The sequence below is a fragment of the Mercenaria mercenaria genome, chromosome 3 (assembly GCF_021730395.1).
Source record: "Mercenaria mercenaria strain notata chromosome 3, MADL_Memer_1, whole genome shotgun sequence".
NCBI lineage: Eukaryota > Metazoa > Mollusca > Bivalvia > Venerida > Veneridae > Mercenaria > Mercenaria mercenaria.
This window is the reverse complement of record NC_069363.1, coordinates 9,339,719-9,354,510: the sequence shown is the minus strand read 5'-3', so window position 1 is coordinate 9,354,510 and position 14,792 is coordinate 9,339,719. Positions and strand designations below refer to the sequence as shown.

Here is a 14,792-nt window from a genome sequence, read left to right as displayed (position 1 = left end):
CTTATGAAGTTTGAAGGTTCTGGGTCAAATGGTTCTCAAGTTAATGATTGGAAACCTTTTCCCATGTTCTGGTCCCTGTGATCTTGACCTTTGATCAAGTGACCCAAAAAATTATTAGGGGTCACCTACTCTACATGTCCAATCATCCTATGAAGTTTCAACATCCTATGAAGATGGAAGGTTCTGGGTCAAATGGTTCTCAAGTTATTGATCAGAAACGGTTTTCCATGTCAGGCCCCTGTGATCTTGACCTTTGATCTAGTAATCCCAAAAATAATTGGGGTCATCTACTCTTTAAGGCCTATCACTCTATAAAGTTTGAAAGTTCTAGGTCAAATGGTTCTCCAGTTATTGAGCGAAAATGAAGCTTGACGGACAGATGGCCCCTGTGACCTTGACCTTTGATGGAGTGACTAAAAAAACAATAGGGGTCATCATCTACTCTATATATTCTATCACCCTATGAAGTTTGAAGGTACTAGGTTAAATGGCTCACAAGTTACTGATTGGAAATGGATTTCCATATTCTGGTCCCTGTGACCATGACTTTTGATGGAGTGACCCCAAAATCAATAGGGGTCATCTACTCTGCATGTCCAATCATCCTTTGAAGTTTCAATATTCTGAGTAAAGTGGTTCTCAAGTTATTGATTGGCAATTGTTTTCCCTACATAAGTCTATATAAACCATGTGACCTCCAGGGCGGGGCCATATTTGACCCCAGGGGATAATTTGAACAATCTTGGTAGAGAACCACTAGATGATGCCAACAACCAAATTTCAAAGCCATAGGACCTGTGGTTTTTGACAAGAAGATTTTCAAAATTTTCCCTATATAAGTCTATATAAACTAAGTGACCCCAGGGTGGGGGCCATATTTGACCGTGAGGGACAATTTGAACAAAGTTGGTAGATGACCTATAGATAATGCTACATACCAAATATCAAAGCCCTAGGACCTGTGGTTTTGGACAAGAAGATTTTCAAAGTTTTTCTGTATATAAGTCTATATAAACAATTTGACACCCAGGGCGGGACCATATTTGACCCTAAGGGGATAATTTGAACAATCTTGGTAGAGGACCATTAGATGATGCTACATACTAAATATCAACGCCCTGGGCCCTTTAGTTTTGGTCAAGAAGATTTTCAAAGTTTTCCCTATATAAACCATGTGACCTCTAGGACAGGGCCATATTTGACCCTAGGGAGATCATTTGAATAATGTTGGTAGAGGACCACTAGATGATGCTATATACCAGATATCAAAGCCCTAGGCCCTGTAGTTTTGGACCAGAAGAGTTTCAAAGTTTTTTCCCTATATGTGTCTATGTACCAGGGCGGGGCCATATTTGACCCTAGGGGGATAATTTGAACACTCTTGGTAGAGGACCACTAGATGATGTTACATACCAAATATCAAAGACATAGGACCTGTGGTTTTGGACAAGAAGATTTTTAAAGTTTTTTCTTTCAATTGCCATGGCAACCAGTTCTTATGGAATTCAATTCTTTGAATAATTTTTAAAGAAGACCATCCAAGGAACATTCCTGTGAAGTTTCATCAAAATTGGCCAGGTGCTTAAGGAGGAGATGTTGTTTAAAGGAAAGTGTGGACGAACGGAGCGATCACAATAGCTCACCCTGAGCACTTTGTGCTAAGGTGAGCTAAAAACTGACCATTTTTCACATAATTTGATCTTCAGGAAATTTTTAACTTTCACTTTATTTGAACACCATTTAAAAAGAGTAATTCCTCTTAAAGTTGCTTTGACCCTTGAGTGACTGACATGGAGCTTGGATTACCATAAACCTCCCCCCCCCCCCCCCCCCCAAAGTACCAGGCAAGGGAAATTCCTACAAGATTGAAGATATGGTGTATTAATGATGTTGTTGTCATTTCTAGTGTTGTATTAAATCCATAGAAGCACAAATGACCGTGACCTTGGAGCTGAAGACTTTTCTGAAGATTCAGCACTGTTGCTGCAGGCATTATCAGCTAGGAATTCATCTGTCAATATGTTCCATCCTTATGAAGTACTTGGGATTACCATGCAGGAGTAGTAGAAAGTCTGGGTCGAGTGAGGAGACAAATGCCTTCAGGTGTAGAGTGAGGAGACAAATGCCTTCAGGTGGGTAGAATGAGGAGACAAATGCCTTCAGGTGGGTAGAATGAGGAGACAAATGCTTTCAGGTTGGTAGTGAGGAGACAAATGCCTTCAGGTGGGTATTGAGGAGACAAATGCCTTCAGGTGGGTAGAGCGAGGAGACAAATGCTTTCAGGTCGGTAGTGAGGAGACAAATGCCTTCAGGTGGGTAGTGAGGAGACAAATGCCTTCAGGTGGGTAGAGTCTTCAGGTGGGTAGAGTGAGGAGACAAATGCCTTCAGGTGTAGAGTGAGGAGACAAATGCCTTCAGGTGTAGAGTGAGGAGACAAATGCCTTCAGGTGGGTAGAATGAGGAGACAAATGCCTTCAGGTGTAGAATGAGGAGACAAATGCCTTCAGGTGTAGAGTGAGGAGACAAATGCCTTCAGGTGTAGAGTGAGGAGACAAATGCCTTCAGGTGTAGAGTGAGGAGACAAATGCCTTCAGGTGGGTAGAATGAGGAGACAAATACCTTCAGGTGTAGAATGAGGAGACAAATGCCTTCAGGTGGGTAGAATGAGGAGACAAATGCCTTCAGGTGGGTAGAATGAGGAGACAAATGCCTTCAGGTGGGTAGAGTGAAGAGACAAATGCCTTCAGGTGGGTAGAGTGAAGAGACAAATGCCTTCAGGTGGGTAGAATGAGGAGACAAATGCCTTCAGGTGGGTAGAATGAGGAGACAAATGACTTCAGGTTGGTAGAGCGAGGAGACAAATGACTTCAGGTTGGTAGAGCGAGGAGACAAATGCTTTCAGGTCGGTAGTGAGGAGACAAATGCCTTCAGGTGGGTATTGAGGAGACAAATGCCTTCAGGTGGGTAGTGAGGAGACAAATGCCTTCAGGTGGGTAGAGTCTTCAGGTGGGTAGAGTGAAGAGACAAATGCCTTCAGGTGGGTAGAGTGAAGAGACAAATGCCTTCAGGTATGTAGAGTGAGTAGAACGAAAAGGACAAAATCTTTAAACAAACACTCTATGGTTTTCCACATGGTTTTATTAATGTCAACCAGATTTCATATGACAGTTATTCCTCCATACATAAATTACACAATACAAAAACATGGCTTTACTCAAAAAAAAGCTATGACTCTCATATATCTACTACTATATTACATATATAACATGAATGTTTGAAAATATGTAACAACCAGACAATCTGTTCATATAAATCACCCATCTATCAGTTCTTGATGTCTCATTTTGTGTACAGTCTATCAGATACTAATTAAATTATCTCCTCTCAAGAAAACATTAAAAATCACAAAACGTGTTATTTTGATACATTATCTGAGCAGAATTCAGTGCATTATAGACATAGATTAAAGGCACTGACCTCCAGACTTTTGCAAAAAATGATCTTTCTTTAAAATTGAAGTTTGGTTGTATTATTTTCATTAGAACATGAGTTTTTGTTTCTAAATTATCTTAACAATGCCAAAACAAGAGAGAAAAAACATGCCTAAGAACCAGGGCCATTGCAGCAATACAAATTTTCTTACGTTCTTGACTAATACACCACAGAGGAATACGTACTTAACAGTCATTAAATATAAAACTTTACCTACGGTACCCCGTTATGATCACTTTTAAATTTTGAATGGAACATGAGCTGTCAGAGGACAGTAACGCTTGACAATTCAACAGCCATGTCAGTTGAATGAATATAAAAGTCAAAAAAGGGGCATAATTTTGTAAAAAAGCAAAATAGAGTTATGAAATCTGTGCAGTGCATGTCAGATCATCGCAGTAAACAAGTGTGTGCAGTTTTAATCCATTCCCATCTGTGGGTACTGAGATACTAGCTTACATACAAAAACTTAACCAAAAGTTGAAAAGGGGCATAATTTTGTTAAAAAGCAAAACAGAGTAATGATACCTGTGCAATGTAAGTCAGTTTATGACAGTGAATTAGTGTGTGAACTTTCAATTCAACTCACAATTGGTTACAGAGATACTCGCTTACATACAAAAACGTAACCAAATTGGGATGCAGACACCGATGCACAGGTGAGTGCAATAGTTCTACCTATTCTTCGAACAGTCAACCTAAAAATTAGTAAAAACAACTAATTCTTATGTGTTTCCATAACATATAATCTGTCATCTGTCAGTAACTTAAGTTTCAAAGCCTTCTTCAGAAATATAGCAATAATTTTCTGATATCTAAAAATTTCCCTTTTTTGTTGTATGATCTGGAGGTCAGTGCCTTTCAAAGGGAACATCTCCAGACTTACCAAAATGTCAAATACATGTAATAATAAAAAAAAATTCAGAAAAACCTTTTTGGTACACCTGATTCTGGGGGCATACCCTTTTAATGAAAGCAATAAAAAAACTCAGGACCATTTGTAATATCATAAAGTTCACTTCTATTCAACTGGTGATAAAAGTAGGTAACATGTATCTTAATTTTCATGCCCATTTTATTGGTGAACAGAAAAGTAACATCTAGAAGGCAGAAAAAGTTACTAAAATCTTTACACCACGGGTGCATACTTTTCGTAGAATTCACTTAAACCAAAATGTCTTTGTCAGATCATGCTTTAACTTCCAGGTCTGAAATTCATGGTGCTACAAATACTTAAAGCACTGGTCAGGCCAAGGATTTAAACGTTTATAGCAAAGCCATGTTATAAACACAAAACTGAGAAATAGTTGTACATTTGGATTAAGCTAAGCACATTAGCACTGGTGCACAACATTTACAGCAAATTTCTCTCCTATACATGATTTATACTGTACTATTTGACAGCATTGCCACTTGTCAAATATACACAAGATATGATCCAACAAACATTTACATATTTTTGGTAAGTTTTAATCTTGTATTCCATTGCAAATATAGGTGTTAACCTTGATTTTCCCAAATACAAGTCTGAAAGGAGATTTTGTACTTTTTTCTACTGATAATGCAATAAATACTACAATATTTCCTCCTTGTTTTCATTGGCAAAGGTTAAGTCTTGATCTTATATTAGTCCCAGTGTAAGTCTGGCGGGCACTTTAGTATTGTAATACTATCTGGTCAAGTAAATGGTGTAATAAATAAAGGTTACTGGTATTTGTTTGATCTCTGTAAGTATTCAATATATCTCACCTCAAAAGTGAGACAACATTTCCACAAACATGTAGTGAATATGTGAAATATGTCTCACTTCAAGGTGAGATATTCTATATTTGAGCTGCACCATGAGAAAACCATCGTAGTGGCTTAGCAACCAGCATGGATCCAGACCAACCTGCGCATCCGCACAGTCTGGTCAGGATCCATGCTGTTCGCTTTTAAAGCCTACTGCAATTAGAGAAACTGTTACTGAACAGCATGGATCCTGACCAGAATGCCCGGAGGCGCAGGCTGGTCTGGATCCATGCTGGTCACAAAGCCACTATGTTGGTTTTCTCATGGTGCGGCTTATTTACAAAGCCTCATGCTAACTGATGAAAAACAAGTAAAGAAATAAACAAAAGCTATATCATTGGCAAAGTGCGTGATATAGATTATATTTCACTGACAGAACAAAGAATTTCATCATGTTGCATCAAGTAAGTACAACATATTTCATGTTCATTCCAGCAGAATTTACATGTACGTATATCATAAATAGTTTGTTTAACTGGAATGGTGTGTTTTCAATGGTTATTAAGATCACTTAACCTGTAACGGCACAATGGAAAGCCACTTAAGGCATATCGTTGCCATTTCATAAGTTCAGGTGTAAGTCTTAATCTGGTATTTACCTAGATGTAAGTCTTATAGTTATTTTAATAATACATGTAATGCTACCTGCAAACACAACCATTCGATTCAAGGGTTCAACGCAATAAGGGCGTATCTACATATAATAACTATATGCAGATATGCCCTTATTGCGTTGAACCCTCGGATTGCAAATTAAGTTTTTGTTCTATGCTGTGATGCAACAAAAATATATATGAACTGATAAATGCATGAATTGTAAAAATGCTCTATTTACACACAATAAAGTAACACTGTATCAAGACATAATAAAAAAAGTATTTAACATGAAGTAAAATCCCACAAGAACATGATCACCTTATTACAAGCTTTTATCAATAAATGCCAGATTCAGTAAAGAGATTGCAAAAAAAAAAAAAAAATTCACATAAAAATATTCATGAACAATATTTTAAACATATAAAACTGAATTGACTTTGTCTGCAAGATAAACTTTCATTATGAATTTCAAGCAAACAGAAAAGAAAGGCATAAATGCAAATCACAGGTTTTTTTCCATAAAATTAGGAGTCATTTGTTCAATATTTCAGAACTTTAAAAAAGGTCAACTGCGGAAAAATAAAGCATATAAATACTTGGCATGTATTCATTTACACAGTAACTTTAGGCTGACTATGAGCAAAACAGAAGTCCTAGGAAATTTCAAACTCTAACACAGTGCTATCTTCCCTTACTGGTACAGAGACACTGCCACTGCACACTTATGTAAACAATTTAATTGTTTGAAAGTATTTTGAAAAAAGTCAACAAATTGGATGAATTGCTTATAAAAAAATATTAACAGAGTGAAGGCGGTCATCTTGTTTTGCATGCAGATTACAGCAAGACTTGGGATTTACCAGGAATCGTACAAAAGTGTCAACATTTCACGGTCGCATGCTTTTATGATTTATTCAATGGCTGGGATGATTGTTCGACAACATTCCTGCATGGAGTTTGAAAAAACAGATGTTTCACCTAAAGAGTTTTGTTTTAAAATGTAGAAAATAATTGACATCAGCTTCCAGTAAACTATCTATAATCTATTATTCTGTAAGTATCTATAAGTTAACCTAATAACCATATCTGAACCATAATTTGGTATATATTCCCATGCCATTTTAAAAGTAAACTACTGCAATATTCTTAAAAATTTGCCAATTATCCATTTTGCTGCTGCCATTTAAAGTTTGAAAGGTAACCATGTACATTAAAATAAATATTGCTAACATTTCTGACTACTGGATGGAAAATATGAAAAATGTTTGAACAGCTACTCAGTGGAAATGCTTAGTTTACATGCAAATAATTGTCATGTGTATGGTTCAAACTGTAACATAAAATTTTATATAAGAAAAAGCCCATTACTCAAAACATAAAACAATTTCGTCTGAAACAAGAAAAATAATTCAGCTATACAACTTACAACTATATTAACAAAGTACGATCGTCATATCTATCTTGAAAATCCTATTCAAAAGACATTTTATGAGAAAAAACTGTGAAACAGTTAGATACTGTACTGCAGACCTTCTAATGTTGAGTTATTGCTCCATCTAAAGTGCAAACATTCATTGCAAAATTTATTAAATTTCACAATAACTTATTATCTTACTGTCCCCTCACTTTAAAGGTACTAGATAATAAATGAAGAGAGATACCAGCATATACTCACAGTCTGACATATAATGTATCATTTTCAACAGTTAAATATATAAAAACAAATCTCGAAACTGAAAACAGTACCCATACAAATATCTAGCCTGTATATTATTCAAAAACATTTGAACACAGTTGACCTTTCCTAAACACAAAGTAAAATAGAGAGATACTTGTTCACTTTTTCTGAAATGCCATTTAGGTCACTAAAAGGCCACTTTAACAAACACATGATTGAAGAATGTGGAAAAAAACATTGAGAATACCTATTCACACTGAAAGTGCTTTCATTACAGATCCACTAACTTAAAGACAAGAATGAATGAGATATAGATATATATGTAGGTTCATTGTTTTCTGAGCAAAAGAATGTAAAACATGTCGAATAATAATACACTTATTGGATATTCATTTTTTCAAAGATGAAGTAAAACTTTTATACGGTAGAATATGAAGAATTTACCGGTATGGTAAAACTTTTAAATTAATAAATATGCTGTAATTTTAAGTGATATTCTGTATCCCATTTGTGAAATGTTACTGTTTACAGCTGATTATGTTTACCTCAAGCCTGCTATAAAATGTGTTCAAAGTCATTATCAAGCATGTTACATTCATCCCAACCTTACCGTGCTCCAGATTTTGAAATTGAGAAAGAACTTAATGTAAAGAAGTGAAGACAATGTGAATTTGAGAACTTCAAATATTTAAGTATGAGAATACTCCTGTAATTTTTAAAATATGTAGAAAAAAATATAAAATGTACAGCTAATGAGAAGATTAAATGAGCCGCGCCATGAGAAAACCAACATAGTGGGTTTGCGACCAGCATGGATCCAGACCAGCCTGCGCATCCGCGCAGTCTGGTCAGGATCCATGCTGTTCGCTAATGGTTTCTCTAATTGCAATAGGGTTTGAAAGCGAACAGCATGGATCCTGACCAGACTGCGCGGATGCGCAGGCTGGTCTGGATCCATGCTGGTCGCAAAGCCACTATGTTGGTTTTCTCATGGCGCGGTTCAAATCACATTTTATATGACTTGTTTTGAATAAAGCCAAGCGCAGGCATCTAATATTAAATTTAACGTTTAATGACAATTCAAAAAAGTTTTTCTCCATTTCAAAATTTTTGACAATTATACTTTCCCGGTATGTCTTGGGACGACCTGCTTTATACAAGTACATAAAATACACTTTTTCGCTATACATAGGCCTTTGAAGTTTCAGTAAATGTAATATATGTATATACACAGGTGATGAATGGTGACGATCTTGAAAGATGAGATTCTAAATTTAGTGTATAAATCACGTAACATATATTTTTTTATACTTAAAATTATGTACAATTCATTTTCACAAAGTGCATCAATAAAAATATCCATACATAAATGCTGAAATTCTGTGGGAACAGACCTGTTATATATATATGTAAGAATGTTTCACTTTTTGTTTTTGATAATTATAAAACTGGACAATCTTGCTCTCTTGGTGAGGACTTATGCCTGAACATTGCATCTTTTCAGGTAAACTATTTCACAAAAAGCTTTAATTAAAAATATCTGTTTTAAATATGCAATGGAAAATTTCCGAGGAATTCAAAGGTTTCAAAATACAAGAATTAAAGCAATTTACTTCATTTCTCGAACCAAAACACATCGGGGCATTTATAATTTGGAAATGTAAATTGGTCAAAGTCAGTTTCTACAAGCTACACCAAGGCTTTCATTTTCCCTGCCCATCACAGCTAAGTAACGGCAATTTTGAACACAGAACAGCCAAGTATTAAAATGACACACTTATAAACAATTAACTCTCTATTGGCATATAATTATTATAAGAACAGATTGCAATATAATTTTCAATTAAATCATTCACATTTCCAAATAATTAAGCCAATATAAACAATAATTCTGGATGATTTAAATTCCCTAAAACATGTTAACACATTCAATCAGGGATCTTGGTCTAGATTTTGCTTACATCAAATACAACAGCTCTGCCCTCATCCCTATTCCTTTTAAATAAATAAATTGTAATCAATGCCTTATATAAAATGTACAACCAACAAAACATTTCATTATTCAAAAATACAGTGAACTTACTAAATAAAGAGACATTTCAACAAACAAACCTTCAATACATAACAATACATCTATTTAAAAACTGAACATTTTTTTTCCATATAATCTGAAATGTAATCATAATGCAAGTGTTCTTATTTAACACAAATAATGGTAATTACTTACTCAACCCTTTGTCTTTTTTCATTAAAAAGAGCCCTCTAAATCTATAGCCCGCCACTCACAGGTGTTTAGGCAAACAATTCAAAGGTGGTCATCTGCATTTATTAAAGAAAAAATTTATGACATTTTTCAGTGCTTATATTATGTTAGAGAAATGTTTATGATTTATTACACAGGACTGGATTCCTACCAGTAATATATATTCTATTGCCTTTTATAGAATATTATAATTTGTAACCTCCATAAAAATAAAAAATTATGTAAAAAGCTGTATTTTTCTTTTGATTTAAAAAAAAAAATTTACCTTCCATATTTTCATTTGATAGTAGGAAATTCAATCAATCTGAACCAATAGGTATACTTTAAAGCTAATAAAAGCTTAAAAAATCTTTTTCACCCTTTTCTGTTTCTGTTACCAAATTTGGAGTAAGGGAGGTAATACTAATTTCAAGAACTTAAATTCTAATTTAACTACTATTCTTAAATGCTTGTTTCTGTTTAAACACGTTTACACTAAAATGACATCATATTTTAATGTGCAATGACGTCAATATTTTTGTTGCAACCAAGAAAGAGCACTACTATATTTTATCTACTGTTTTATATTAAAAGCATATTAGAATCAAAATAATGTATAGCAAAATCGTGTTTTACTTAAATTAACAAACACAAATTGGCTATACGTCCCCAGAATAATTTACTCGAGCTATGCCCTCATGAAATTATTCCGCATATGTATAACCTATTATCTTGCATAAATAACGTTAAAACATAGTTTTTCTATACATTATTTCCCAAAATATAAAGAACTCTTTGAAAATGGTAATATAATTGCTCCAATAAAATGTACGTGTACAAAATTGATAATATTCTTAAGTTACAAGTTTTATCTACATGGGTAACTTCATTAGATCAGCAACCTCTAGTGAATATCTAACATGTATCGAGCATTCAGTTAAGATAAATAAGTGTAAATGACCAGTTCATAAAACCTTTTAACAGATCTTTATATTACCAAAATCAGACTGACCACCTTTAAACACTTATGGGTTTTTTTTTAAAGAAATCCCAGCATCCTTTGCAACCTGAAATTTTCCCCCCATGAGTCAGATTCTAAAGTGATAAAAAAAATTGTAACTGGAAACTAATATTTGACCAATTTGAAAATTAGCCTAAATCATATTTATCAAACAACTAAATAAATGCAATAAGTGGCAAAAAGTTATCAGAACGCAGATGTCGCCATTTAATTCCTTCTGATTATAATGTAGTGTTTTCACTTGTACGTAATTACAAAGTAAAGCAAGACAAAGAAATAATTATGCGATTTGGTTTATAAACTGAGCATTAAACGAAACTCTTTTGCCTCATTCATTATATTACAGTAAACAAATTTTAATAAATTGCATTGTAAATAATATCAGAATTATCCCAGCCCAAACTTACATGTATTTTAGACCAAAGGCCTTTTTGGCGTAGATAACGTTTTAGTGTGGACTGCGAGGTTGTCCCGTATAAAGAATGATCTTTGGCCTAAATAAGTATTTCGAAATAATTCCCCTTCAAAAACAAAAACTTCTGTTGTCTTAAAACAGATCAAGTTCACAACCAAACATGTACATGTTATCTTTTAAAAACTGTTGTAAAGTCAATACTTTACCATAAAAAAAAAACAGAATAAAATCATGTTAATAAATTGAAAGAACCTTTTTTTGTGAATTCAACGTAGCATTTTTAAATAATGAAAGCTTCTTCAGTGAACTCTATTGTTTTGCTTTCCCTTTAAACAATAGCTTAACAAGTAAGTTTCACATAAACAAGAATATTTTAACAAAAATATGACCTTGACCATTAATCCCATTAGTCAATGACTGCTTCATCAAGACAAGAAAAGCTGATATACAAGACTCAAGTCAACACAACTCTATGATACAGAAAATGACGTCTATTTTATATGTAAAGAAAAAAAAAACATTTATGAACACTTGAGCAATTGTTTTGATGTACTATGACTGTAATAAAACTGTGTAAGAACACAGTTTGGAACAAGCTACAAGAAAACATCATCTCTTGCGAGTATCGGTCCTCCAGTAAGGACTGTTAAATATTGGCAAATACTATTCACCCTCAAAATATGGTGCTTTCCTAGCAGGGCTTTTTAAGGACCAGACGAGCTTCTGATGATGAAGTAACTGTCTGAAACTAGTCTAACTTCTTTCATCTTGATCCAGTCTAGACTCAATGAATATTTTAAACTGTCTATAACCAGTCTAATATCAGTAGACTAATTTGTACTGTTCTGAACCTGGTCTAGTTTCAATGAATGTTTTTAAATGTCTGAATTCAGTCTGAATTTCAGTAAATGTTTTGAACAGAAACCTGTCCAGTTTCAATTATAGATTGAAACCGAACCAGTCAAATCCCTGTGAATATTTTAAATTGCCTGCAACCAGTCAAGAACATTCTGGTACCAGTCTTGTATTCTGCTGATAACTCTTCTTGGGAACCAGTGTAAATATTGTGGCATAAGTTCAGGCAATAAACTGGCTTGCACGAAGAAATGTCTGATTGTGTGAATGTCAATTGTGTAGTGATATCATTTCATTGTAAGCATCAGCCTGAAAAATAAAACACAATAACATTTTATATAAGTTTAATTCCCTTGAAGAGGAGGTGAATACAAGGAAAATAAATAAAATTTTGTTGCACCAGCACTGAGGTGAAAAAGTATTTTTTTAGCAGCCAAAATAATACCTTGAAAATTGCAGGGCAGCAAAATAACCAAGTTTATAAAAATTGGATACCAAATCCTTCATCAAAGTTTACCCTAAGTTTTAATCCGACATCTTTACATTTCAAAGTTCAAGATATATTTAAACTTTTTGTTCACTAATTAGTACTACCATTTTGGGAAAATTTCTCTTATACATGATTTATTACAAGTCACATTATTATTTACATTAAAATAACATTTAAGGCAAGTAGTACTACAAACAAGAGCACCGCCTTGCGGGTGCTGACGCTCATCTGATTTTTTTTGTGTGATAGAAATATTGTCCTACCCATGATTTTCTAAGTCTAAAAAGGGCCATCATTCTTGCAAAAAGCAGGATAGAGTTATGTTTTTTGATGTACAGTGTCCACTTATGATGGTGAAAAACTGTTGAAAGTTTTAAAGCAATAGCTTTGATAGTTTATGAGAAAAGTTGACTTAAACATAATACTCAACCAAGAAAATGATTTTCTAAGTCCAAAAGGGGCAATAATTATTGCAAAAATCAGGATGGAGTTACGCTGCTTGCTGTACAGGGTCAGCTTATGATGGTGAACAAGTGTTGCAAGTTTCAAAGCAATAGCTTTGATAGTTTAAGAGAAAAAGTTGACCTAAACATAAAACTTAACCAAGAAATCTGATATTTTCTAAGTCCAAAAGGGGCCATAAATCTTGCAAAAAGCAGGATGGAGTTATGTTTCTTGCTGTACAGGGTCAACTTACGATGGTGAACAAGTGCTGCAAGTTTTAAAGCAATAGCTTTGATAGTTTAGGATAAAAGCTGACCTAAACATAAAACTTAACCAAGAAAACTGATTTTCTAAGTCCAAAAGGGGCAATAAATCTTGCAAAAAGCAAGATGGAGTTATGTTTCTTGCTGTACAGGGTCAGCTTATGATGGTGAACAAGTATTCCAAGTTTCAAAGCAATAGCTTTGACAGTTTGGGAGAAAAGTTGACCTAAACATAAAACTTAACCAAGAAATCTGATATTTTCTAAGTACAAAAGGGGCCATAAATCTTGCAAAAAGCAAGATGGAGTTATGTTTCTTGCTATACAGGGTCAGCTTATGATGGTGAACAAGTATTCCAAGTTTCAAAGCAATAGCTTTGATAGTTTAGGAGAAAAGCTGACCTAAACATAAAACTTAACCAGGCAATGCCGACGCAGACGCCGACGCCGACAACCGCTCAAGTGATGACAATAACTCATCATTTTTTTTCAAAAAATCAGATGAGCTAAAAACGTCTCTGTGAGTTTTAGTAGTAAGTAAAGATTTTTTGCTGAAAATATGGAAAATCTAGAGTGTACCGAGATATGTAACACCTCTACCAATGACTAATATGGCAGTATTACACAATCCAAAGCCCACAACAAAAAGAACAGCTCCATCAATCTCAAAAGCTTCACAAACTGTTTCAGTGTTATTCCTCTAATACTCTTTTTCACATCACTAATTATCTATTAGATTATAAGTCACACTGACAAATGACTTGAAGCTACAGAGACAAGTGTTGTGGCATTAAGTCATCAGCCTTAAACACTGACCCATTGAGGTCCCTTGCGTGTGTTATGCATCAAATACCAAATTAAAAACATAAAATACCTAAACCAAAACATAAAACAGCCAAAGCTTCCTTTTTTATCAAGTAGCGTAACTGGAAAGCTTCCAAAAAATCTACCAGTAAACACATCATAGCACTAATTTCAACAGAGCCAAACATCCTGAAATCAGCCACTAAATGCACAGTATATGCCACAAAATGCAATGACAAGCTTCAGAAGCATCTGCCAACATGGCCAATTAAAAATTTCACACACATAATTTCTACCTTACTCCTTTTTAAACTGATCATCCATTGAGTGAGCCAATCACAATCTGGTGAATACAATCAATTCAGTATTTACATGATGCTCTGAATGTAATCAAAATCTTAGTTCATTTAAATTTCATGTGGACACATTGGTCAAGGGAACAAACACTTCCGTATCCCAGCTTCTCCCAATGCAATGTGTCCCCGGACAAGGGACATTCTCATGATTGCTTCAGCCGTCAGTTATAAATGGGAGAAAGTATCCTTTTCCTCTTTTAAAAAACTAGGGTTTCTGAAAAAACTTTACCGAACTCATGTAAATAAATTTACCTTTCATTTATACTGTTCAGAAAAAAACCACGGCAATATTTGAATTTTGTGTAAAAACATACTAATCACAATAATTTCTATGTTTTCAGTTAG

At 34.3% G+C, this 14,792-nt stretch overlaps 1 protein-coding gene across 4 annotated transcripts in view; it reads right to left on the bottom strand.

The window, feature by feature from the left end:
* Positions 1 to 3,120: 3,120 nt before the first annotated feature.
* Positions 3,121 to 14,792, bottom strand: part of LOC123525476 (single-stranded DNA-binding protein 3-like) — a 77,608-nt gene continuing 65,936 nt past the window's right edge. For 3 of the 4 annotated variants that reach the window (XM_045304547.2, XM_045304549.2, XM_045304551.2), the window contains one exon: positions 3,121 to 12,400. Coding sequence is in view for 3 of the 4 variants with exons in the window: in XM_045304549.2 (XP_045160484.1) it covers positions 12,362 to 12,400 (39 nt within the window). In the remaining variant the exon portion in view is untranslated. Of the gene's footprint in view, positions 12,401 to 14,387; positions 14,435 to 14,792 lie in introns of all 4 variants that reach the window. The other variant, XM_045304550.2, reaches the window with a different exon arrangement.